The following is a 24,540-nucleotide window of genomic DNA, read 5'->3' as shown; positions in this document are numbered from 1 at the left end:
GGGAGACATTTCCCGTGCCTCCACTTCCCAGGGGGACAGGGTAGGGGACAGGTGTTTGAGTGAGGTTAGGAAAGGAATTCGGGAAGGGTCCCAGGTGGGGGCACGGGTGGGATAAGTGTAAACTGAAGAGCCAGGGAGGGGGACGGTCTGTGTATATGGGCCTCAGGTAGGGGAGAGATAGCCGAAGGGGTCCTGGCTTTGGGGAGCGGTGCTGGGGTCCCCTCCCAGCAGGACCGGAGCGGTCCTGAGCTCCACCTCCCGGCCGTGTTGGGCGGGGGAGGGGCAGGGAGGAGGGAGGGAGGCAGGCGGGCGGGCCAGGAGGGAGGGGGCGGGAGGGAGGGGGCGGGCCCGGCTGTGCTCTCCGTTCGCCGTTGGCTCCGCCACCGCTGCCGCCACCACCGCCGCCTCACACACTCGGGGAGCGGGAGCGCGGCGCGGACGCGAAGCCGCCGGGGCTGCTGTGCCCAAAGCCAGCCGGAGCCGAGCCTGAACCGCAGCGCCAGCCAGAGCCGTGCCGTGCCGAGCCGCAGCCCGGGCCGGGGCCGGTGGCGGCTCATGGACTGCAGGGCCCGCGGCCTGCGCTGCCCAGAGGCGGGTAAGCATCGGTGGCGGTGGAGGCGGTGGTGGCTCCCGGCCGGGAGCGGCCATGGCCGGCTGGAGCCGAGGGAGGGGCGCTCGGCCGAGCGAGGCCACGGGGGCCCGGTCGGTGCTCAGCGCGCCGGGGCTGAGGTGGGGGCGGTTGGGGTTGCGGCTGGGGCACCCTGGCCTCCAAGGTCCGCCGCAAAAAGCCGAGCGAGGAGAGCGGGTGCTGGACTGGGCTCCAGCCTGGGCGCCTGCACCCCGGAGCGCTTGGAGCTGCGGGGATAGGGGGGCTCCAGCCGCGCGAGGGATGGAGATGGCCTGGGGCAAGCCCGCAGCCCCCAGTTGGAAGGGGGGCCGTCCCCGAGCATGTAGCAAGCAAGGACCCTCATTCACAACGCGCGCGCGCGCACACACACACACACACACACACTTGTTGGGCGACCAGCTCGGATCACTCAGGCGCTTCCAGCTCCCCGCGGGCACCCGGAGGGCCAGATCACGGACATATGTACACACATACATACATATGTGCACACAGGCATACCTCCCGCACACCAGCGCCCACTGGGGCACCGTCAGTAGCTTAGAATCTGCTTCAGCTTCTGCACGCTCAGCAGCACGGACACACAACCCGTGGCCATACAGAGCAACAAAACACAACCGGGTGTGACATTCGGAGACACGGACCCACAAACGCAATCTCATGCCCTCACATACGAGTGTCACGGCCACAGTTCGCCAGATGAACACTCAAAACCCAGCCCCGCACACACATATTTCTTTAAGGCACACACCCTAACTTAAATTATGTTACACTCCGTGGCCAGAACACAGGTACACAACACATGTCTCGCTTGCACCCCTCGACTGCACCCATAAACACAGAACCCAGTGTTTCAGCACACTCCTTGACGGCACACGCCCTAACACAGCAAGTGGCACCCACAGCAGCGCCTCACGGTCACAAACACAGAATCTACTGCTTCACACATCTTAACACTGGGTGTCACACACACCTTCCACCAACAGTGTCACATTACACCTTGCAGCGTATACACACAAACATACACGCTCTGTCCCTCTCCCTCGGAGGCCAGATTCCGTCAGGGGAAGCCGCCGGGCCACCCGGAGAGCCCCTAGCGCCCCTTTCCCCTTAGCGCTGTACAGTGAGTGTAAATTTCGGCCCAGCGGGAACCCTCGGGGCTGGCCGGACCTGCTTCCCCGCTGGCGCCTCCCCACCCCCACTCCGGGGCCGGCCGGCCGGGTATTCCCGGAACGAGCTGGACCTGGCAGGCCGCGCCAACCCGCCTCCCCGGAGCTCCAGGGCCCTAGGTCCCTTTGCAGAGGGTGCAAGCCCTGGGCGGTGTTTGCGACCCTCTTCGGACCATTTAGCTTCGTTCTCCGAACCACCTGGATCCCCAGCACACCTGGGGCCCACACAGCTGTGTCCCTCTCACACCTGGGCGTCCTCTCCGCCGGGTCCCGGCTGCAGGCCAGAGTCGTGTGTGAGGGCAAGGCCCTGGGACCCGGAGGGCACGCGCGCGGCACGCGCAGGAGCACAACTGGCAGGCGAGAAGGACTCGCACCCCTTCCCCCCAGCTACCCTCGGGAGCCCAGACTTCTGGCCTCAGTTTTTCAGCAGTGGTCGGAGACCATTCCTTCTAGCAGGAAATATTCGGGGCTGCTGTGAGGTCTTTGACGATTGAGAGTGGGGCAAAGCCCCCTTTTCCGCCGTCCGCTAGAGGGTCCGTTTTACGAGAATTTCTCCTCCGGGCCGGGCTCGCTGCTTTGTGATTCCGGCGCTGGCTCCCTCCCCGCCCCCTCCCTGCGCCCGCTGCGCGGCTCTAGCCGACGCCGGCTTGCCGGGGTCCCTAGGCTGAGGCCCGAGAAGCGGAGGAGGAGGGAGTCCCCGCGGCGGCCCCTGGGGCGGGGGGCACCAGGGACACGCCGGTGAGGCGCGTTCTCACCGCGCCGCGCTCGCGCCTCGCCCTGAGCTCGGGAAGGCCTGGCGTCGCCCTGCTGAGGGTGGGGGTGGGGTGGGGCCGGCCGAGCCGGAGGCTGGCGGAGAACAGCCGCCGTCCCACCTCCCCCGACACACTCTCCCGCGTCCTCTGGGAGGAGATACCCCGCGCGCAGGAGGTGTACGGGGAGCGCCCGCTGACCGCGGCGGTGTAGGCTGGGGTCTGCCCCGGCCGGCAGAGTCCGAGAAGTCGTGCCAGAAAACGCCGGGAGCCTTGCATTACCTGCTCTGGGCCAACCCTTGGTAGCTGCCAGGAAGGAGAGCGCGCAGAAGGTGTTTGTGACAGCCCAGAGGTCTAGGTGTGTGGGGGGTGGAGGGGTGTTACTTTCTTGACGTGGCGATCTGGGAGGATTGAAATGTGTAATTACGACCAGACCAGGGGATGGAGTGGAATCGAGGAGAGAGGGATGAGAGGGGCCTCCAGAGACTGCCAGGGGCGGGGTGGTAGGGGAGCAGGTCTGGTTTCAGTTCTGGCTGCATTTAGTTTCTTCCCTTCCCTCCCACCCAATCCCCAATTCCAAAAGGGATTTCAGCTGGAAAGGGGGGTCTTGCTGGTAAGGCGTCTTCCTGGCAGACGGGCTGCTGCTGTGGCTACTTGGTCAGGGGAGCTGGGCTAGGTAGAGATAGTGAGCTAACTGCTGCGGAGAGTGGGTGGAAGGGTCAGGAGAAGGTCTGCAAGGGTGGGGGGAGGAGCTGAGCAGGAGTCAAGGCTCGGGGGAGAGGAGATGGGAAAGGAGGAGGCCCTTCTGATACGGGTGAGGTCTGCCCCTACCATGAGAGAGGACAGTTGGTGCTGCAGAGAGAGATCCTTTCAACCATGTATTGAGCACCTACTGTCTGCTAGGGCCCATGGTGGGTGATGAGGATGCGGTACTGTAGTAATACAGACACCATCCTTGCCTTCATAGGTCTTCCCAACTGGCAGGGGATTGGATCATTTATTTATTGAACCAATGAGCACCTCCTGTTTGCCTGATGTTGGAAATAAAGTGCTCTATTCGGTGATGGAAAGCTATCTGTCCTTTACAATGTAATAGACCTTAATGCATCAGCTCTCATTTAATCCTCCCAAATAACTTCAAGAGGCAGGATTATTTCCATTTCACAATATGGAAATATGTTCAGAGAGGTAAAGTCACCTGGCCAAGGTCACACAGCTAGGAAGTGGTGGAACCAGGGTTTGAACCCCGACAGTCTGACTCAAGAATGCAGGTGCCTGGAAACCCTGCAGAGGCTAACAGAGGGTTGTGAAAAAGAAGGGAGAGGAGCTGAGGGCTGTGCACTTATTCACTGTGGGAAGCCTCTGAACGGCTCCACCCCACACAGCCCAGCTTGCTTACCCTCCTCTCCCAGATGTTTGCTATGTCCCTTGGTGTCTTGTGCCCACAGTGGTGGTGACTGTTGTGTAACAGTGCAGGAGTGAGGGTCAGGGCTGACCTGGCCTCTGGGACAGTGATGTCTGCCCCCGTGTGTTTCCGCTCTGGCCACAGCATTCAGCCAGAAATGGCCCCTGGTCCCCGAGGTGGACTGTCAATGAAGGTTCCAGGTGAACCCTCACCACTGTTCTCCTTCCTCCCCCAGATGTTGACACAGATGGTGTTTTCCTTGGTCTTCCCTGGACTCTGCCCCCTCACACCTCACTGTGCTCCTCTGGCCTGAGAAGAATGAGTCACTGTCCCTACTGAGGCTCTGGCTTCTCAGGGTCCTGGGTGCCCAATGTCGCAAGGTGGAGGTGGGGACACCCCTGCTGGGAAGGCAGCCAATGCCTAGGGAAGGGCAGATAAGGCACTAATCGCTTCAAAGGGGACTAATGACTCCCAACAACCAACCACCAGGACAAAGTTCAGGGATGGTGGGAGCAGGGGGTAGGAAAGGCTGCCTCACTGCCACTCCTGGCTGTTCTCTCTCTCTGCATCCTGGGAGGCCTGGGTTCCTTTGGACCTTGAATCCTAGGCTCTCTCTTTCTCTTTCACTCCTTGCCCTGCAGGTTTGGCAGCCCAGGGATTGTGTGGTGTGCGTGTGTGTGTGTGTGTGTGTGTGCGCGCGCGCTGGCGGGGAGGGTGGGCGGCAGGGGTGGTACATAGCAACCACTGATTTCCATTGATTTGCCTTCCCCCATCCAGCCTTTTCCTAACTCATGTGAGGAGGCATTCTTATTTCTCAAATCCCAGCTCTTCTTCTTACTACTTCTGTGACCTAAGGCAATTATTATTTTTGAGCCTCAGTTTTATCATCTGTACTATGGGGAGCCATAAATTAATAATAAATAGTACCCATTTCAGTGGGTTGGGAGGATTAGATGGGAAATGGATGTAAATGTAGTAAAATCTCTCGGGGAGTGTTAGTTGGGTTGATGATGATAGTGAGGAGAGTGATGATGATAATAAAGGTGATGGTAATAGAATTTATACTTCTTTCTTAACTCCAAAGACCTAGAGTACCTTAAAGTTGTTCCCAAAAGGTTCCTGACCCTTGCTGCCTGGGGGTTTCTCCAGGTCCCTCTTCCAGAATCAGAATTCCTAAGGGTGTAGCCAGATAATACTCTTTTTTTTTTGCGGTACGCCGGCCTCTCACTGTTGTGGCCTCTTCCGTTGCTGTGGAGCACAGGCTCCGGACGCGCAGGCTCAGCGACCATGGCTCACGGGCCCAGCCGCTCCGCAGCATGTGGGATCCTCCCTGACCAGGGCACGAACCCGTGTCCCCTGCATTGGCAGGCGGACTCTCAACCACTGCGCCACCAGGGAAGCCCGATAATACTCATTTTAAAGGAACTCTCCAGGTGCTTAAAGAGCCTAAACTCTCTTCAGCTCTTATTGGGCAACCAACTCTGGGCAACCCTCCCCCAACCCCATTTCCCCCCCAAATTCCTCCTTCCTCCCAGGAAACCGCGCCCCCCCCCGCCCCCAACCTTGCTTGCCTTGGATATTCCCTTTTGGTTTTCTTCCCAACTCAGAAGTTAGATACCACAGTCCTTTCCTGACCCCTAAGGGTGACAGGGTGAGTGAGAGAATGTGTATGAGAGTTAGGGGGCAGGCGTGGGGAGGGGGGATGGGGGGAATGTGTCACAAGCATGCTATGTTTGTGCTGCCTGGAAGGCCTGAGGGGTTAGAGCCCCTGGTTGTGACCCAAGATGGGGAAGGAAACCCCCAAGGTCAGTGCTTAATCTGTAGCTCTTAGAGCAGCTACAAATCAAAGTCACCCTGACGGTGCCAGACCACGGACCTCTGAATTTGTAGCCAAAATTTGTGAGTGTTCATTTTTCTTGGAAAAATCTGCGGTGTGGTTTCATAAAATTCATAAAGGGGAATGTGACCCAAAAAGGTTACAAACCGTTGATCTGGAGGGAGGGAGTGGAGGCAGGCCGGCACTGCTTTATTTCTCCTCTTTGTCATGTTTAGGGTAACTCCCAAGTAACCCCCACCCTGCCAAGACTTCTGCACGGAATTGGTGCTCACATGATCCCATGTTGTGTGTGTGCTGTGCAAGGGAGGGCAGGATAAGGTGCCCAGAAGGGAATGAGGTTCTTTGGAGACAGGTGTGTTTGGGTTGAGGCTTGTTGGTAAGATGAGCCCAGTGCCAGGTCCATGCAGAGAGAGGGGAAATGGCTGGAGGGTCGATCCAAATAGAGCATCAGATAAATTCCTCCCTCCTTTAAAGAGATTAAGATTGCAGCTGAGAGCAAACACACACGCTAATCTGATAACAGCCTCACAGGCGTTGAGCCTATTAGTGTGAGGAGTGACCAGGGAGGGGCTGTGCTTGTGTAAGGCATCTGCATTCAATGACCATTTGCTGAGAGTCTGCTAGGGACCTACACAGAGAAGGATTAAATCAGACCCCAGGGAGTTCTCAGTGGAGTAGGGAAATTGGGCAAGAAAACAAGCAGTGACCATACAGAAAGTTCCAGGAAAGGCTAAGCCTGAGAGGTAAAATAATCACAGTCATTCATGAGCTGTTACTGAGTACCTACAGTGTGCAGGGTCCAGGGCAAGGCCCTGAGGATGTAGGAGTAAACAAAGCAGAGGCTCTCCCAGTCTCCGCTCACAGTCTTATAGGAAAGAGAAACAATTCACAAGTTATTTCCCAAACAGCTACCTAACTACAATTGTGAGTGCTTTGAGGGAGCATTTGTTGAATACTCAACTGTGCTAGGCATTTAGCCCACATGATCTCAAACTCCCTAGGAAAGAGGTAGTATTATCCCCATTTTACAGATAAGGAAACTGAGGCTCTAAATCAATTGCTCCAGCTCACGCAGTCAGAAAGTGGGCAGCTGGGGTTTGCCTCAGACTGTCTGATGTCACATTCCCTGCTCTTCTCCACTCTGCTGCCTTACATCTGTCAAATGGGTACAGCCCAACAAAAGTGACAAATAGTCCTTGAGTTAGAACCACTGTCAGCTCCACAATGACAGATTGCATCTGTCTTGTTCGCTGCTGTGTCCCACTGCCCAGGATAGAGACTGGAATGTTGTAAGTGCCCAATAAACGCTCACTGAATGCATGAATGAGCACCTATAGTATGCCCAGCTCTGTGAAGGTGAATGGGTGGGGGCTGGGGGCTGAGTGTAGGGAGCCCTGTCCCTTCCTTCAGGATGCTTGGAGAGGAATAAGTTTAGAGAACACAGGAATAAGTGCACAATAACTGAGATTGAACAACACGGGCGGGCGGTGTCCCAGGCTGCACAGTGATTCATTGCCATGGGATTGGCAATGAGTTGGAGGAAGGAGAGGTCACCGAGGGCTGAAGAGGCCTGGGAAGGCTTCCTGGGTGACCAGAACCTGCCTTCAGTGGGGTGGGTGTGGCCTGTGACAGGGCGTGGGGTGGGATTTCCAGGTATGGGGCACATACTTCAGGAGCTAGGGAAGGGAGATTGAGCCTCTGCTGAAAATACTGGGCTGAAGACTTTGGATTTGAATAGAAGGGCTGGCCATGGTCATGGTACTGCTGGAGAGGAGGAGGGAGTCAAGGCTGGGACTTGGCTGGAGGGTCTGGCTGGGGTCTGCTGATGCACAGCTCAAAGCTGGGGGAGATGGGCAGAAGAAGCAGGCTCTTGTGGTGATGGCGGTGCAGCTTGTGGTTGGCTGGGGCATACAGGGCTCTAACTGGAAGGATTTGGGGGTGGGCGGGGAGAGGCAGGTATGAGATGGGACTGGACCGATTAAGCAGGGGAGGGGCCAGATGTTCACTGAGAGACTGAGCAGGGGTATGGGGCGTGGTCAGGGCAAGGCTGCTGGTGTTATTGGCAGCTCTGTCCCAGTTAGACCTGCTGGGCTCCTAGTTGCTAAGGATAGGCTGGGGCAGCTCCCAATGCCAGTACCGGGGCTAGTCAGCTCTGACCACAGTCCTGACCCCAGTCTTGACGTCTACTCTCTTCTTCCACATACCTGCCCGTGTCTCTCCTCCCCCCCCCGCCCCCCACCCTGGTGGAGAGGGAGGGTAGAGGAGCCCCGGGAACTGTGTGTGTACACACAGGTGTGAGTGCCCAGGGGCATGTTTGTTTGGAAGGGGGTCGGGGAGGGCTAACACCTACTCCACAGCTCTAACCGTTTTCAAGCCTTGATTGGTGCCCAGTCCAGGCTGGCCCTTCATGAGGGTGGGGACATGGGCACTAGGGTGATTACTGCCAGGAGAAAGGGATCTGAGATATCCTACCTCCTGTGCATACACTGACTTGGCATCTCAGAAGGGAGAGGAACGTGACGTCATCCCTTCTCCCTGCAGCCAACGTGAGTGGCCCCCAGTGTGGGCGGCGATGATCCAGGGTCTGGGGAATGGGAGGGTACCTGCGTCTCTCTCCTACCTTGTATGTGGCGGGGGGTGGGTGGGGGGTTGCTCCTGGTCTTGCCCTTCCACTTGCTGTCTCTCCCGTATCAGGGTAATTAGCACGGGTGACTATGGCAGGATGCTGGTGAGAAGGAGGTGTTGGGCAAAGCACAGAGTAGAGAGCAGGGAGGGAGGGAGGGAGGGAGTGTCAGGTGCGTCAGGGCGTTCCACGGGCAGGAACTGCTCTAGACCTGCTCCTCCAGCTGGGGCAGACACCGCTGCTACACCAGCTGTGGGTGAGACTCAGGGTTCTGGGTCTTGGAATCAGTGTTCTGTACTGGGGCAGAGCTCTCTCCTGGGAGATCAGTGTGTAGGTGGCAGAGGGGGAGTCGGGGGCTGGCTCTGGGCAGCCCTCAGGGCCTGGGCTCTCCTCCCAGCTGACCCCCTGTTTTGTTTCCCTCGCGTACAGCCCTCCTGATTCTGGAGTCTGCCCGGATGGGGTCCCTGAGGCGCAGCCCAGGCCCCGGGGGGCAACGGTTGCTGCTGCCCGCCTTGCTGCTGGCACTTCTGCTGCTGCTGGCTCCATCCCCAGGCCACGCCACTCGGGTGGTGTACAAGGTGCCAGAGGAACAACCACCCAACACCCTCATTGGGAGCCTCGCGGCCGATTATGGTTTTCCAGACGTGGGCCACCTATACAAACTAGAAGTAGGCGCCCCGTACCTGCGGGTGGATGGCAAGACGGGCGACATCTTTACCACGGAGACCTCTATCGACCGCGAGGGGCTCCGTGAATGCCAGAACCAGCTCCCTGGTGAGCCCTGCATCCTGGAGTTTGAGGTGTCTATCACGGACCTCGTGCAGAATGGCAGCCCCCGGCTGCTAGAGGGCCAGATAGAGGTCCAGGACATCAATGACAACACGCCCAACTTCGCCTCACCAGTCATCACACTGCCCATCCCCGAGAACACCAACATTGACTCACTCTTCCCCATCCCCGTGGCTTCGGACCGCGATGTTGGCCCCAACGGTGTGGCATCCTATGAGCTGCAGGTGGGGCCCGAGGCCCAGGAGCTATTTAGGCTGCAGGTGGCAGAGGACCAGGACGGAAAGCAGCCGCAGCTCATCGTGATGGGCAACCTGGACCGGGAGCGCCTGGACTCTTACGACCTCACTATCAAGGTGCAGGATGGTGGCAACCCCCCACGCGCCAGCAGCGCCCTGCTGCGAGTCACTGTGCTCGACACCAATGACAATGCCCCCAAGTTCGAGCGGCCGTCCTACGAGGCTGAGCTGTCTGAGAACAGCCCCATAGGACACTCAGTCGTCCAGGTGAGAGGCCCCTCCATCTAACGGTCAGGGTGACCCACCTTGAGAAATGGGAGCCCACCCCAACCTCGTGAGAGTTCCCTTCACTTAAGGGCAAGATGGCCAAGATAGTGTGGTGAGATCTCTTTTCCCCAGCCCCCGCCTGGTGAGACCTTCCCACAAGTCCACCACACCCCAGCAGGGGATTTACTTTCCTCTGTCAAGCTATTCAGGTGACAGTGACATAGCATATGAACAGTGATCCCCCCATCCCCGAGGCAGACTCAAGCTGGAGAAACCTCTGCAAAGTGAAACCCCCTCCCAAGTCAAATGATATCCTCCTCCCCAGCCAAGTGAGCTGAGCTGGAACAAGTGAACTGCCTTTTGTCCAAGTAGAATCTCTCCAGAGATGAGAATGTCTTCCCAACCAGGGCCCCTTTAGCCACATGCGAGTCTCCTGAGGCTGGAGGACAGAGACTTGCTTTGCCCATGCCTGACAGTCACATGAGATCATTTTAGCCAGGTGAGTCCTCAGAATTCTAGAAAACTGTACACAGATGTCTATACACCCACCTCCTCCCCTAGGCACAGGGTACCCATGGGTGCGGGGTGCTGGGCACAGTAGGGGGAGTCGGTGGCCTCTGCTGAAGCTCTCAACACCCCTCTCGATGGGAACTGCCACAGGGGCTGGGCAGCTTGGTGGGGTCAGGGCCTGGGAGAGAGCAAAGAAAGCGTCCCTGCAGACAGGTGGGCGTATCTCCCACTGTCGTCTCAGCCCTGGCCTCCTGCCAGCCCCAGCTCCTTTCTCCTTCCCCATGGGTTAAAGCTGTCTGTCTTTGATATGAGGGAGCTGAGGAGGGCTCAGCTTGCCCTGCACACCGCTACCCATCCTGGGAAACCCTTCGTCCCAAGTCCTCAAGCTGAAGCAGGGCATGGGGAGGAGGTTGGGCCATTTTTTAGAGGCTGGTGGACTGGAACCTGTAGGAGAGAGACTGAGAAAGAAAAGGGAGACAGACGGTTGGGGATGGCAAATGATAATAGCCTGGGTGCCAGGTACTGTCCTGAATACATTATGTGTATTATATCACTTAATCTCCACAGTACAATATAAGCATTATCCCCATTTTGCGGATGGGGTACTGAGCCCACAGAGATTAGGAAACTTGCCTGGTAACACCCACTTGATGTATTCAGATTCCACCTTGGCCACATCCAACAGTTTGGCTTCAGAGCCCATGTGTGTAAGAGCTGGGAAGTGGGATGAAGCAGGAGAATGGGGCAGAGACGAGGTTACGGGGAGACAGAGCAGAAAAGAGAGGATGGGAGAGAGCCAGCTGTGGGAAAGAGGCAGAAAGAGAACTGAGCAAGACGGGAGGGAAAGAGAGACAGAAGTCACGAGTCAGAGACAGAGACAAAGGGAGGTAGGACGGCAAGAGAGGCAGGCAAGGAGGTGGGTGACCAATCTAGAGACAGGGAGACAGTGGGAATCATATTGAAAAAGTTGGTGACAGACTGGGGCAACAGGGGGATCGAGGGGCGAGGAGAAACCATTAGAGGGGTGAGCAGAGACCAGGTAGCTCACCAGTGTTTTCACTGTCAAAAAAATCCTGATGGGAAGGAAAGGAGACTAGCAGTGGCCTGAGGGCCTGCTAGGTGCAATGCCCAATACTGTGTCAGCACCGATTTTCAGAGATGGATGGACAAAAAGAGGGATAAATGCTATTTAGGGAGCACTTGCCATGTGCCAGGCAGTGTTAGGCATTTTTACACTTATCATCCCATTTAATCCTCACCACAACCCCGTTAAATAGGTTCTATTATTATCCCCATTTTACACATTTGTAGACTGAGGCTTGAGGATGTTAAATAATTGGCCCAAGGCCTCATAGTTGGGAAGTGGCGGAGCTGAGATTTGAACCTAGGACTCTTGCTCTGCTCCCCAGAGACTCTGCCAAGTTGCACCTAGCCTGTCTACCCCCACCCCCTCCTCCCCTGCCCCCACCTGTACTGCCATCACATTCTGTTGGGCTGTGACCTAACTCCATCCCTCTCGTTTCTCGCTGACCAGTGCTACCTTATGACCATTCCCACCTGGCTCCTGTTGCCCCATTACCACCCATGTTTGTATAGACTTGGGCCGAGTGTGTGTCGGCCTTGGTGTGGGAGGCTGTGCCCACTGCAAAGGGACAGACGGTTCATTGTGTGATGCTGGGAGCCCAGCCCGCTGCCAGCAGGCTCTGTGGGCTGCACCAGCCCCTCCCTCCTGGCTGCAGGCTCGGCTGGATTCCTCAAGTTGTTGCCTAGCCAGCGCCAGCCCTGGGAGGGGAAGAGAGATGAAACAGGTTTCCCCGGTTTTGACAGAGTAGTGACCTGACCTGGCCTGGCGGGCTCCCTCTGACCCACATCCCTACCTGGCTCCTTTCAAAAAAGAAATCCCCTCACCTGTGGCCTCCAGAGGGGCACGTGGGTCTCCATTCGTGTGCCAATAGACACGTGCATAAACACATACCTTCTCACATAATCACAACACGTGTGTGTGCATGAATGCATGTTGCACACATATGTCATGCACACACACCATCTCTACTACTCACACCTTTCCAGCTCTTCAGAAGGGTTTGAAGGCCAGTTTAATTGGGTGGAAGGGCTTCCCTAGTTGCTAACTGGCTCCTCATCACCATATTTGGGTGGACTAGTATAGGAGCAATAAGTAGAGTTCAATTCTGCCCTGTCCCATCTCTAGTAGTAGCTTGTAGCACCACTGAGGATTTGTGGTCTGTATCTGTGCTCTTCAGGGAAAAAGATCAGTAATATATGCCAAAGTGTCAGGATTGGGAAAAGGGCAGGGCATGCATGTGCTGCTTTTGGAAAGGGTGCCTTGTTAGATTAGTTGCATCTGCCATGCTTGTTGGAAAGGCAGCAACGTGGGTCGCTTAATTTATCCCCAAACTAACCCAGCACTGTTTTCCTTGTTTTTTCCCCCTGCCCTGTAGGTGAAGGCCAATGACTCCGACCAAGGTGCCAACGCAGAGATTGACTACACATTCCACCAGGCACCCGAAGTTGTGAGGCGTCTTCTGAGACTGGACAGGAACACGGGACTTATCACCGTGCAGGGCCCCGTGGACCGCGAGGACCTAAGCACCCTGCGCTTCTCGGTGCTTGCCAAGGACCGAGGCACCAACCCCAAGAGTGCCCGAGCCCAAGTGGTGGTGACCGTGAAGGACATGAACGACAATGCCCCCACCATTGAGATCCGGGGCATAGGGCTGGTGACTCATCAAGACGGGATGGCTAACATCTCAGAGGACGTGGCAGAAGAGACAGCTGTGGCCCTGGTGCAGGTATCTGACCGAGACGAGGGAGAAAATGCAGCTGTCACCTGTGTGGTGGCAGGTGATGTGCCCTTCCAGCTCCGCCAGGCCAGTGAGACGGGAAGTGACAGCAAGAAGAAGTACTTCCTGCAGACCACCACCCCACTCGACTATGAGAAGGTCAAAGACTACACCATTGAGATTGTGGCCGTGGACTCTGGCAATCCCCCACTCTCGAGCACCAACTCTCTCAAGGTGCAGGTGGTGGATGTCAATGACAATGCACCTGTCTTCACCCAGAGCGTCACTGAGGTCGCCTTCCCAGAAAACAACAAGCCAGGTGAAGTGGTCGCTGAGGTCACTGCCAGTGATGCCGACTCGGGCTCCAATGCTGAGCTGGTTTACTCTCTGGAGCCTGAGCCGGCTGCCAAGGGCCTCTTCACCATCTCACCTGAGACTGGAGAGATCCGGGTGAAGACATCCCTTGATAGGGAACAGAGGGAAAGCTACGAGTTGAAGGTGGTGGCAACCGACCGGGGCAGCCCCAGCCTCCAAGGCACAGCCACCGTCCTTGTCAACGTGCTGGACTGCAATGACAATGACCCCAAGTTTATGCTGAGTGGCTACAACTTCTCAGTGATGGAGAACATGCCGGCGCTGAGTCCAGTGGGCATGGTGACGGTCATTGATGGGGACAAGGGGGAGAACGCCCGGGTGCAGCTCACGGTGGAGCAGGACAATGGTGATTTTGTTATCCAGAACGGCACGGGCACCATCCTCTCCAGCCTGAGCTTCGATCGGGAGCAGCAAAGCACCTATACCTTCCAGCTGAAGGCCGTGGACGGCGGCGTCCCACCTCGCTCGGCTTACGTTGGTGTCACCATCAACGTGCTGGATGAGAATGACAATGCACCCTTTATCACCGCCCCTTCCAACACCTCCCACCGGCTGCTGACCCCCCAGACCCGTCTGGGTGAGACGGTCAGCCAGGTGACAGCTGAGGACATTGACTCTGGTGTCAACGCTGAGCTGACCTACAGCATCGCCGGTGGCAACCCTTACGGACTCTTCCAGATTGGGTCACATTCTGGTGCCATCACCCTGGAAAAGGAGATTGAGCGGCGCCACCACGGGCTGCACCGCTTAGTGGTGAAGGTCAGTGACCGCGGCAAGCCCCCTCGCTACGGCACAGCCTTGGTCCACTTGTATGTCAATGACACCCTGGCCAACCGCACCCTGCTGGAGACCCTGCTGGGCCACAGCCTGGACACACCGCTGGACATCGACATTGCTGGGGATCCGGAATACGAGCGCTCCAAGCAGCGCGGCAACATCCTGTTTGGCGTGGTGGCGGGTGTCGTGGCCGTGGCCTTGCTTATCGCCCTGGCCGTGCTCGTGCGCTACTGCCGGCAACGGGAGGCCAAGAGTGGCTACCAGGCTGGCAAGAAGGAGACCAAGGACCTGTATGCCCCCAAGCCCAGCAGCAAAGTTTCCAAGGGAAACAAAAGCAAGGGCAAGAAGAGCAAGTCTCCCAAGCCCGTGAAGCCGGTGGAGGACGAGGATGAGGCCGGGCTGCAGAAATCCCTCAAGTTCAACCTGATGAGCGATGCCCCTGGGGACAGCCCCCGCATCCACCTGCCCCTCAACTACCCACCAGGCAGCCCTGACCTTGGCCGCCACTATCGCTCTAACTCCCCACTGCCTTCCATCCAGCTACAGCCCCAGTCACCCTCCGCCTCCAAGAAGCACCAGGTGGTGCAGGACCTGCCACCAGCCAACACTTTCGTAGGCACTGGGGACACAACATCCACGGGCTCTGAGCAGTACTCCGACTACAGCTACCGCACCAACCCCCCCAAATACCCCAGCAAGCAGGTAGGCCAGCCCTTGCGGCTCAGCATGCCCCGGCCCCCACCCCACCCCTACCACGGGGCCATCTGGACCGAGGTGTGGGAGTGACAGAGCTGGTGTCTCGGGCCTGCCGTGCTTAGCAGCCCGTCAGTGGTGGGAGGTGGAGCCAAAGATAGGGGGATGCTGGGACCACTGAGGACCCCGCTGCCTCACCCAGGCTTGGAGGGTCCGGCAGAATGAAAACGGAGGGTGTGCTCCGTGTCCCCCCCCACGCCCCCTCCGCACTGGGAGAGGCCTGTGACTTGTCACATCCTGGGACACTGGACCAGCTGCTGGGTCCTGCAGGTGGGGACTGATGGGTAGGTGAGCAGAAGGGTTTGGAGGCAGGAGCGGGGAGGGAAATGGAGAAGAAGTCTCCTCCAAACGTGGGTTTGCGTCCGAGACCAGCCATGGGTGCTTCTCTAGAGGGGAAAGGGGGAGACCTGGGGTCCTGGTGGGTAACCAGGTGGACGCTCTGTCAGGGAGGGGGGCCTCCCCATTTGTGCCTTCTCTGTGTGCTGTGTGTCACCCTCTTCCCCACCCCAGACTCCTGGGGCTGGGCCCCAGTTCCCCTCCCCCAGCCCCAAACACTTCACCCTGATAATAAAGTTCTCTATTTTTGGAGTTTTGGCTTCTTATTTTCCTGGAACTGAGAGAAGGAGCGAGAGAGACTGGAAACGGCCCTTTGTCTGATGTCCTGCCTCAGTTTCCCCATCCCTGCTCTTTGTCCCTGCCCCCGTCCCAGACCTGCCCCTCTGCCCCAACCCTATCTTAATTGACCAGCCCCCCGCCCCCACCATGACCATGTCCATGACTGGGGGAAGTGCTTTCTGAGCAGGCTTCAAATGGAGCTGTCCAGCAGTGTCCCCTTCCCTCATGTTTGTGAGACCTCCCTGGGAATGGCACCCTTTACCAAGAAAGCGGATGGAGATGCACCCAAGTCCTGCCCTTTCTCCGCTCGCTGAGACTTGACCTTTCCCATTTGTGCACATCGAGCATCTCCCAGCAGAGCTCAGAGCAGCTGGTGGGGGTGGAATGCAGCCTGGCTGCCTCAAGTGAAGGCAGAGAACCTCTTAATTATACCAGGCACCTTCCCTCGAGGTAAGATCTTCCCAAGTCCTTTTCCCAGCCTCTTCATCCCAAAACTGCTCAATGCCCAGCAATTAGCCTGCTCTGCCCTGTGTCTCCCCACCATGGTCACCAGTCTGGGCTGCCGGGAGGGAGGGCCCAGGGAGAGGGGAGGATATCCCCCAGTGCTATGGACTGACCTGCTCTGTATCCCCACTGCTGACCAGGGCTGAGGCGCCCTATCCGGCCCCCTCCCTTCCCTTCCTTCAGCTCCTTGCTCTGGCCACCCTGAGCTGCTAGCTCTCACTCACTCTCTCTCTCTCCTTCTCTCACTTCTTGCTCTCCTGGGTCTGCCCTGTCTCTGGCTGTGCCTGAGGAGGAGGCTAAAGTCTGGGTGAGGGGCCTCGGGTCCTGGGGGAGTCTCTGAGGCCAGAGGCAACCTGTCTCCATGGCGACTGAAGAGGCTTGAGACACTCCCAGGAGGTCCAGGGCGCCAGCTCTCTACTCTGATTCCGTCCACGAACTCCCCAATGCCCCGGGGTACCCCCAAAGTAAAAACTCCTAGGGGCTTTGGAGGAGTGGTGCATGGGGAAGTGAAATCTGGTTTCATCGCATTTCCCTCGGACAAATAAGCATCTCTAGGGTGACCTCCAGCAGCTCCTGACCAATCATTCTTTCTCTTTTGTTCCTCTCCTTGCTGCCACCGCCTCTCTCTTTCTTCTGTTCCTTTAGCTCCTTAATCTCTTTTTCTTTCCCAAGGTCTGAGGGATTATCCCTTACTTGGCTCCAGTCCAACCCATCCATGGAGCCACACTGAACATTCAAACACAACAAAACCACAACACCACTGTCCATTAAAACACATAGGGTGAATCCCTACTGTGTGCTCAGCATAGTACTAGACCTTGAGGAAAAAATGGTCATATTTCTACAAGACATACAAGTAACAAGATGAGGCAGTTGAGAATCGTGGTGTCGATTCTCACCGGTGAGAAGTGCCATATATTAAAGCTTTTCCCAACTTGTTCTACCACTTCTGCCACTACCTGCTTCCATTTTTTTGAGTCCTTACCAGGTGCAACGTACCATGCTGAGCATTTTATGTGAATTACCTCATCCACTGCTCATAACTCTTTGTGATGCAGGTCGTTTTACAGAAGTGAAAACTAGTTAGTGATGGAGTCAAATTCAAACACAAATCATCAGGAAATCTGATTGCCAGAGTCTGCTGTTTTCCGTTATGCTATAAAAAAAGGGGTTCCAAGACTAAGTTCACATTAACCTATTAAAGGTTCTGCAAAGCCTGCAAGAAGGGAAAACCTGTTAAACTTTGTATAACTCTGGGTTTTCCAAATTTATTTGACCATGGTGCCCCCTCCCTTTCTTTGAGGCACATAGTATGAGAAAATGTGCATAGGACATGAGGGTGGGCTTCTGGGAGGGGAATGAGAACCCGGAGCCGGTTCTTCATAAAGTGAGGAACAGGAGTTGGACGGGAGGCTGAGCCAATCCTGAGGCGGGAGTGAGCTGGACGGGAGGCTGAGCCAATCCCGAGGCGGGAGTGAGCGTGACCAAGTTGGAGGCAGGGGCAGGGCAGAAAGGGGATTCTGGCTGGAGTGGAGGGTATAGGAGGGAGCTGAGACAGGAGACTGGAAGACTGTAGGTTGTAGAGGACTATATAGATGCTTTGCCAAAAATTCCTTAAGAAGAAGTGGGAGGCCCTGAAAGCTCATGAGTTTTGGATGAACTGAGTTTTAGAGAGTTTACTGGAGTGTATGGTGGATTTAAAGTGGGTAGAGGTGAAGGTACAGGACTGCACCTCTAAGATCTGAGCAAGGATGGTGGAAAAGGGCATGATGGGTGGATGGATCAGGCTGACCTTCTGGAGAAATGACCCACAGGACTCTAGGGATAATTGGATATGGGATAGGGATGGGGAGTGAGTGGAGAGCTACCGGGATCCCCAGATAGATATCATCCTTCTGAGTCTGGGTGGTAGGATGATGAGATCATTGCCCATGCAGAAGCTGATTAAAGAAAAAGAATTTGGTTTCAGGCATGTTGGATCTGAAGGGTGCATAGGGACAGCCAATTGGAAATAACCAGCAAGGGTCTAGAACTTCTGGACTAGGGTCTGAGAGAGATTTTGGATCTAGGCTTTTTAAGATTTGATAGTCATAGAATGATAGGGAATATTTAGTGTTGAGTATGACCCAACCCTCCATTTTACAGAAAAGAATCATAGGAAAAAGACCAAGTGATGTGCCTAGGAGGCAGGACTGAAGCCTTGGATTACCAGGCACAGGTTCTGCAGGGAGGGAGGGCTGCTGGCTAATGTCTTAAAGAAAACTGGAAAGAAAAACACCCAACAGCCAGACTGCCCTGTGCCTCCCAGACCCTCCTGGAACCTATTCACTCCATCACCAGGTGGACGTGCTCCTTTACATCCTCCCAGCCCCAAGTATCAGGTCAGTTTTGGGGATCTTATCTGTCATCACCCAGACCTTTCAGTGTTTTGGATCCCAACATGGATCTCGAGAAGGGTTGTCTATGCCTGAAGGTGGGGTGGGAGCCAAGGTGGGAAGGCAGCTCCAAAGCTCCCTGTGCTGACAGCCTCCCTTACCCCAGCTGCCTTGGATGGCACGGAAATTGTGTAGGGTATCAGGAGGGTGGGTCTGCAAACCTGGGACACCCTCCTCTGGCCATCTTGAGAACCTCCTATTGAGAGTTTTAAAGACAAAGCACCACAAAGTCTTAGAGGATTAGAAGGAGCCTGGAGACTCGTCAGCAGGGCCCTGGGCCTGGGCTGCTCCCACCCCTGGCCTCCAGGGGCCCGGGTCTGCACCCTCCACAACTTCTAATTTCCAGTTGGCAGGAGAACCAGTGGTGGTCCCACGTGGGTGTTTGGGGGATGGGTTGGTTGTACCGAGTGCCAAGCTGAAGTTGCCAGGTTCCTGGGATGATCGTCAACCCATGGCAGGCAGGCAGGGCTGCTGTCTGGGAGCAGCCTGTCACTGTTGCCCTCCCTCCACCCCAGTTCCCGCTCCAAGCTCCTAAATCCCGGCTCTAACAAGCCACCGGCCCCTCCCGGAAACTCCTTCCTATTTCCTAAAAGGAGTCTCCATTCGAAGAAGCCAGGCTTCCAAATCCCTGATGGATGCTGGGCCCCTCCCCCTATGCCCAGGTCCTCCTGGGCCCTGCCCTCTCCAGTTAATACTGTTTCCTGATCTGGAGGACTGGGGAGTTTCCACTGTTCTGCTACCCGACCCCCAAGGTGCCCTGGTTTGTCATCAGGCTCCCTTTCCCTCTTCCTTCCCACCTTTTTCCACTCCCAGGCCTCTCTGAAGGGGAACGCAGTGGGCACCTGGGTGGGTGGGGACTCAGCAGGGAGTCCTGCCTATGGCATTACAGACCAGGGCTGAGGAACAGAAGATCAGAAAGAGGTTAGCACCCCAATGGATGGAGGCAATGAGAAGTTAACAGAGCAATGAGACAGGTGAGGAGCTGGAGTCCGGAGGGTGCTATTTGGAAATCAGGGAACTGTTCTGGTATTGGTGAGCTGTTTTGGAATTAGGAGTCTGTCCTGCTTTTAGGGAGCTGTTCTAAAAACTGGAGGCTTGCTGGTGTTTAGAGGCTATGCTGGAATTAGGGGAGTTGGCTGGTATTGTGCTGTTTTGGTGTTGGCTGTCTGGAATTAAACAGAGGCTGTGCCAGTACTGGGAAGCTGTGCTCTAACAAGTGGTTATACTGGATTAAGCTTATTGTGCTGGCCTGGGAGCTATCATAACACTGCGGCCTGTGCTGTGTTGGGACTTCCAGTGCGTGGTCCTGGCTGTCCTGGGAGCTGACCTAGAATCAAGGGGCAGTCCTCTATTAAGGTCTCTGCTTTCTGGGGGGTTCTGCTGCGCTAGGGGGCTGGGCCTCTTCCTGGTTGCTGTTGAGGCCTAGAGGGCTAGGAGCTCTGGGGGCGGGCTTGGCTGGGGCTGTAGCCTGGTGCGGTGGGTGGCCCCGCGGCGCAGGCTGGCTGGCCGGCAGTGACACTCCCTCTCCCTGCAGTTACCTCACCGCCGCGTCACCTTCTCCGCCACCAGCCAGGCGCAGGAGCTGCAGGACCCGTCCCAGCACAGTTACTACGACAGTGGCCTGGAGGAGTCTGAGACGCCGTCCAGCAAGTCATCCTCGGGGCCCCGACTCGGTCCCCTGGCTCTGCCTGAGGATCACTATGAGCGCACCACCCCCGATGGCAGCATAGGAGAGATGGAGCACCCCGAGAACGGTGAGGGGACCCCAGGAATGAGGAGAAGCCTGAGAGTGATGACAAGACCTTAGAGATAGCCTCCATCTCTTGAGCTCTCGTGTATTCAGCAGTAAACACTGTGCTGAGTGCCTTCTGGTATATATTCATTTAACCTTCACAACCGCTCTCTGATCTGAGAAGTTTATTGTGCCCCCTTTACGGTGGAGGAAACGGAGGCTCAGAGAGGTTGAGTCACTTACCCAAAGTCATATACAGGAAGTGACGGAGCTGGGAGGGATTCAAACCCAGGCACCTCTGACTCCAAAGACTTTGAAGTCAGTACTACTTTATTCTGCTTCCTGGGAACACAGACCCTGAGAATGCGGGCCAGAGGGCTCAGGTAGTGGTGAGGGAACTTTGAGGGAATCTTGAGATAATGAGAGCTCAGAGGGCCTTGAGAAAAGGGAAGGGACCCTGGATGCTATGAGGAGCCCAGAGAAGGGTGTGATGATCCCCCTGACGGGAGGAGAGGGAGTGGGGAGGCCCAGGGAGGGGAAAGGCTTGTGTGGGAGGGGCTTGGAGGGTGATGGCAGACGGGGGATCTGGGCTGGAGCAGAGGTCAGCATGGGAATGGATGCGGGGGGCGTGTTGTCAGAATGTATGTGTGTAGTGCATGTGTGTGCGTGAAGGCACCTCTGGTGGCCCATGGTGGGGAGACTAAATCAGCTTCCCCTTGGGATAGAAAGACTCTCCAGCTTAGAGCTATCCTCAGGTCTCGTCCCCTCCCTCAGTCGGAACTCCCCCAGCGCGCCCCAAGATGAAAAGTTCCACAGCTCACCCCTCGGGCCCAGGGCTCTTGTCTAACCTCCCAGGCCCCGGGTCTCAGAGTGCCCTCCATCCCCACCCTGCCCATCCATGCGCGATCTCACGCCCGTCTCGTCCTTTTTGTGCCCGCGCAGAGCCGGCTGGCCGGAGCAGGCCCTGAGGTGGACTGCCAGGTATGTGGGAGCTGCTCTGGGGTCTGGGGTCTGTGGGACTCGGCCCAGCACCCAGCCCCGCCCACCCAGTGCCCGCGCTCTGCTCCGTGCCACGTTGGGTCCCTCCACTCTGCCCTGAACTGAAGAGCCCTGGAGGGTTAACGACAGAGCTGTCCCCTCCTCACCTTGCACTGGCAGGAGGCCAAGCCAGGGCGGGTGGTGCCAGGGGAGTCCCCACCCCAGGTGGTGCCGCTCAGTCACATCCCTGGGTGGGGAGGCACCGCCTGGTACTGTCCCCAAGCGAGGGTGGGACAGGGGCAACCGTGATGGGAAGTACTCAAGGCCCAGACGCTCCCATGGAGACCCCCACTGCCCAGCAACCACACTGGCTACTGCTGATGTCAGACGGACAACTTCTGTTCCCATGGGTGTTCTGGGCAGGGAGCCGGGGCAAGGCCAGGGGTGGTGGGTGGTGTAGGGGCCGGAGTGAGGTGGGGAGGGGCTGCATGAGTGTGCTTGTGGATATGTGAGTGTGTGCTTCCACGCAAACTCCTGGCTTTGTGGCAGGGCCTTGCTATGCTGGCGTGGGGTGGGGTCCCAGGGCAACTGGGAGCATGGTGAGGCTGGAGGGGGCTCAGAAGGGAGGCATGTGCCCACCTTTGTCTGAGGATAGAGATGCCTGGTGTAGATTTGTGTGTCCACACCTATCTGAGGGTAGGGGTGTGTGTGTGTGTGTGTGTGTGTGTGTGAGAGAGAGAGAGAGAGAGAGAGCGTGCGAGAGAGAGCGCAGTAGAGAGAGAAAGAGATTGTGTCTTTAATGAGGATGGGGGTTTCCTCACCCCTGAGGGTAAATGTGCATGTTTCAGCCTGTCTGGAGATAGATGACGGAGTGTGTAGATGGGGTGTGTGTTTGTGCACCTGTCTGAGGGCAGATATGGTGGATGTGTGAGAGGAGAGCTGGAGGGTGGGTGAGAATGGAAAGAATGTGTCTATTTAAGGACAGATTGCGTGTGTGTGTGTGAGAGAGCCCGCATGCGGTGGATGGTGGGAGGGTGTGTGTCTATTTGAGGGTGTGTGCGCCTGTGAGCTCAGTGGGCAGGAAGGGGCGTGCACCCCTGTTCCAAGGCGGCATGGAGGCGCTGGTGGGAGGCTGTGGAGCAGAGCTCTGCGAGGCTGCCCTGACTGAGGACCATCCTCCCGGCTCTCCCCTGCAGACCTGCGCCCTTTGCCTGACGTCGCCATGACGGGCACATGTACCCGGGAGTGCAGTGAGTTTGGCCACTCCGACACGTGCTGGATGCCTGGCCAGTCGTCTCCCAGCCGCCGGACCAAGAGCAGCGCCCTCAAACTCTCCACCTTCGTGCCTTACCAGGACCGAGGAGGGCAGGAGCCTGCGGGCGCCGGCAGCCCCAGCCCCCCGGAAGACCGGAACACCAAAACGGCCCCCGTGCGCCTCCTGCCCTCCTACAGTGCCTTCTCCCACAGTAGCCATGATTCCTGCAAGGACTCGGCCACCTTGGAGGAAATCCCCCTGACCCAGACCTCGGACTTCCCACCTGCAGCCACACCGGCATCTGCCCAGACGGCCAAGCGCGAGATCTACCTGTGAGCCCCCTTCTGGCTGGCTGGCCATCCCTTCCCCAGCCACCGGCCAGCTCCCAGGCGGGCCCATGCCAGGGCCCCTGCTCCTGACCCCTCCAGCGTGGACTTCCTGGCCAGGGCCCTGAGTGGGGGGGTTACTGGCCTCATGACCACGCTGGCCCTTCCCCCATGCAGGGTCCAGGTCTTCTTCCCTCACTTCAGCCCCCAAACCCTAGGGAGCCCCCTCTTCCCCTTTATGGGGCTCCCCCCAGCTGATGCCCAAGAGGGCTCCTCTACAATGACTAGGCTCCGGTCCCTCAACTTCCAGGGATCACCCCCTCACTTTGGGCAGATGGTAGAGTCAAGGGTGGGCAGCACACTTTTAACTCATTGTGTCCCGCATGGCCAACCAGGGCGGGCATAGGATGCCCCCATTCCCGCCCTGCAGCAGGGCTGAACTGGGGAGCCCCTCTCCCTGGGAACTCCCAGAGGAAACTCTTGACCGCCAGGGGCTCCCTGAAGGGCTGTTGTTACCAAAGGTGGGGTGGGATGGCGGTGGGAGTGGGGCAGAGGCCTTGTCTTCCTATACTGCTCCTGGGCTGGCCCACCTGCCTGCCGCATGCCCATGCCTGGTCCCATCCGGGCCCCCCGCTTCCCACTGGTCATGCAGTGTCTGTATATAAGGACCTTGGAATGATGTCCCCATTTCTGCCTGATTTGCAACTTTTCTTGTTGATGTTGTGTTGTCTCGGGGGACCCCTCTGGGGGGGGACCTGCCCTGCACCCCCTCCTCCCTGCCGCAGTGCCCCCCACCCCAGGCCTCTATTGTTCCATGTTGTAAATACCCCTGGGGCTGTGGCAGGATGGGGGTGCCGGCCAGGGAAACAAGGGGGGTGGGGGTGGGGATGGGGGAACACTCGCCTATCAGCAGAGCTGGGCTTTTATTTAATTTTTTTTAAGAATACAAATCTCTATTTTTTTGGAACTGTTGCGCTGTGCCCTGGGGTGGGGGGGATCCCCGCTCAGGCTGGCCCCCACATCCAGACGAGCATCACGGAGGGGCCCTGAGGCTGTGGGGGGCAGCTGGCCGGGGGTGGGGAGACTGTGCCTCTGGCCTGGTTGGGTGAGTTGGGAGCAGGAAGGTTTGCTCAGGGGGTGGCTGGTTGCTGCCCCCAACAGGGGGTACCTGCACCCTGCCCCCTCTCTGCACCCCCCCCCCAGCCCCTGCCATGACTGACCCGTCAGCCTGTAAAACCACCATTGCCTTGATCTCAGGGGGTGGGAAGGGCTGCCTCAGGGCACCCTGGGCTCCAGGCCCCCTTCTTCCAGTTGGGCTTCCCTTTGCCAGGGTCAGGGGTCCCATGGCGTGGGGGGATCGGGGGGCAGAGAAGCCCAGTCAGCCATGATGAGGTGGGATTCTTTTCTTCACCTCAGGGGGCCAGGGTGTGAGGGGCATCCTGCAGAGGCCCCATCTCCCACTGTGGCCATCTCAAAGCCTCAGCCCCTCTTCCTTCCACAAACCCCCACTGCCTTGGCCCATACCTCTCCGGCTCCCCAGGGGCCCAGGCTGGGAGGCTGGGGACTCAGGGTATGGCCCTTGCTTGACTTAGTCTAAGCTTGGGGGGGCGGCCCGAGGGTGGGAGGGGTGGGTACAGGCTGCTGGGTCGTCTGGTGCCTTTGGGAGCTGTGCTGCTGGAGTCTTGACTCCTGTAACCCCAGAGACCCCACCTCCACCCCTGAAAGCCAGGGGGCTGAAGAATCACCTTGTTCTCTGCTCCTTGCCCCTAACAGTGCTGG

General features: G+C 57.5%; 1 protein-coding gene across 1 annotated transcript; it reads left to right on the top strand.

The window, feature by feature from the left end:
* Nucleotides 1-405: 405 nt before the first annotated feature.
* On the top strand, nucleotides 406-23,599 carry PCDH1 (protocadherin 1). The gene is made up of 5 exons (XM_060093522.1): nucleotides 406-595; nucleotides 8,838-9,700; nucleotides 12,670-14,865; nucleotides 20,005-20,224; nucleotides 22,377-23,599. The coding sequence occupies exons 1-5, from the start codon at nucleotides 556-558 to the stop codon at nucleotides 22,769-22,771; spliced, it is 3,714 nt and encodes a 1,237-aa protein (XP_059949505.1). The 5' UTR covers nucleotides 406-555; the 3' UTR covers nucleotides 22,772-23,599.
* Nucleotides 23,600-24,540: the final 941 nt, after the last annotated feature.

The sequence above is a fragment of the Mesoplodon densirostris genome, chromosome 3 (assembly GCF_025265405.1).
Source record: "Mesoplodon densirostris isolate mMesDen1 chromosome 3, mMesDen1 primary haplotype, whole genome shotgun sequence".
Taxonomy (NCBI): domain Eukaryota; kingdom Metazoa; phylum Chordata; class Mammalia; order Artiodactyla; family Ziphiidae; genus Mesoplodon; species Mesoplodon densirostris.
Note: the sequence above shows the minus strand (reverse complement) of the source record. Positions and strands in the feature narration are given on the sequence as shown.

Coding starts and splice junctions, on each gene's coding strand:
- PCDH1 (XM_060093522.1), top strand. CDS start 556: ATGGACTGCAGGGCCCGCGGCCTGCGCTGCCCAGAGGCGG. Junction 596..8,837: donor CCTGCGCTGCCCAGAGGCGG/GTAAGCATCGGT, acceptor CCTCGCGTACAG/CCCTCCTGATTCTGGAGTCT. Junction 14,866..20,004: donor CCAAATACCCCAGCAAGCAG/GTAGGCCAGCCC, acceptor CTCTCCCTGCAG/TTACCTCACCGCCGCGTCAC.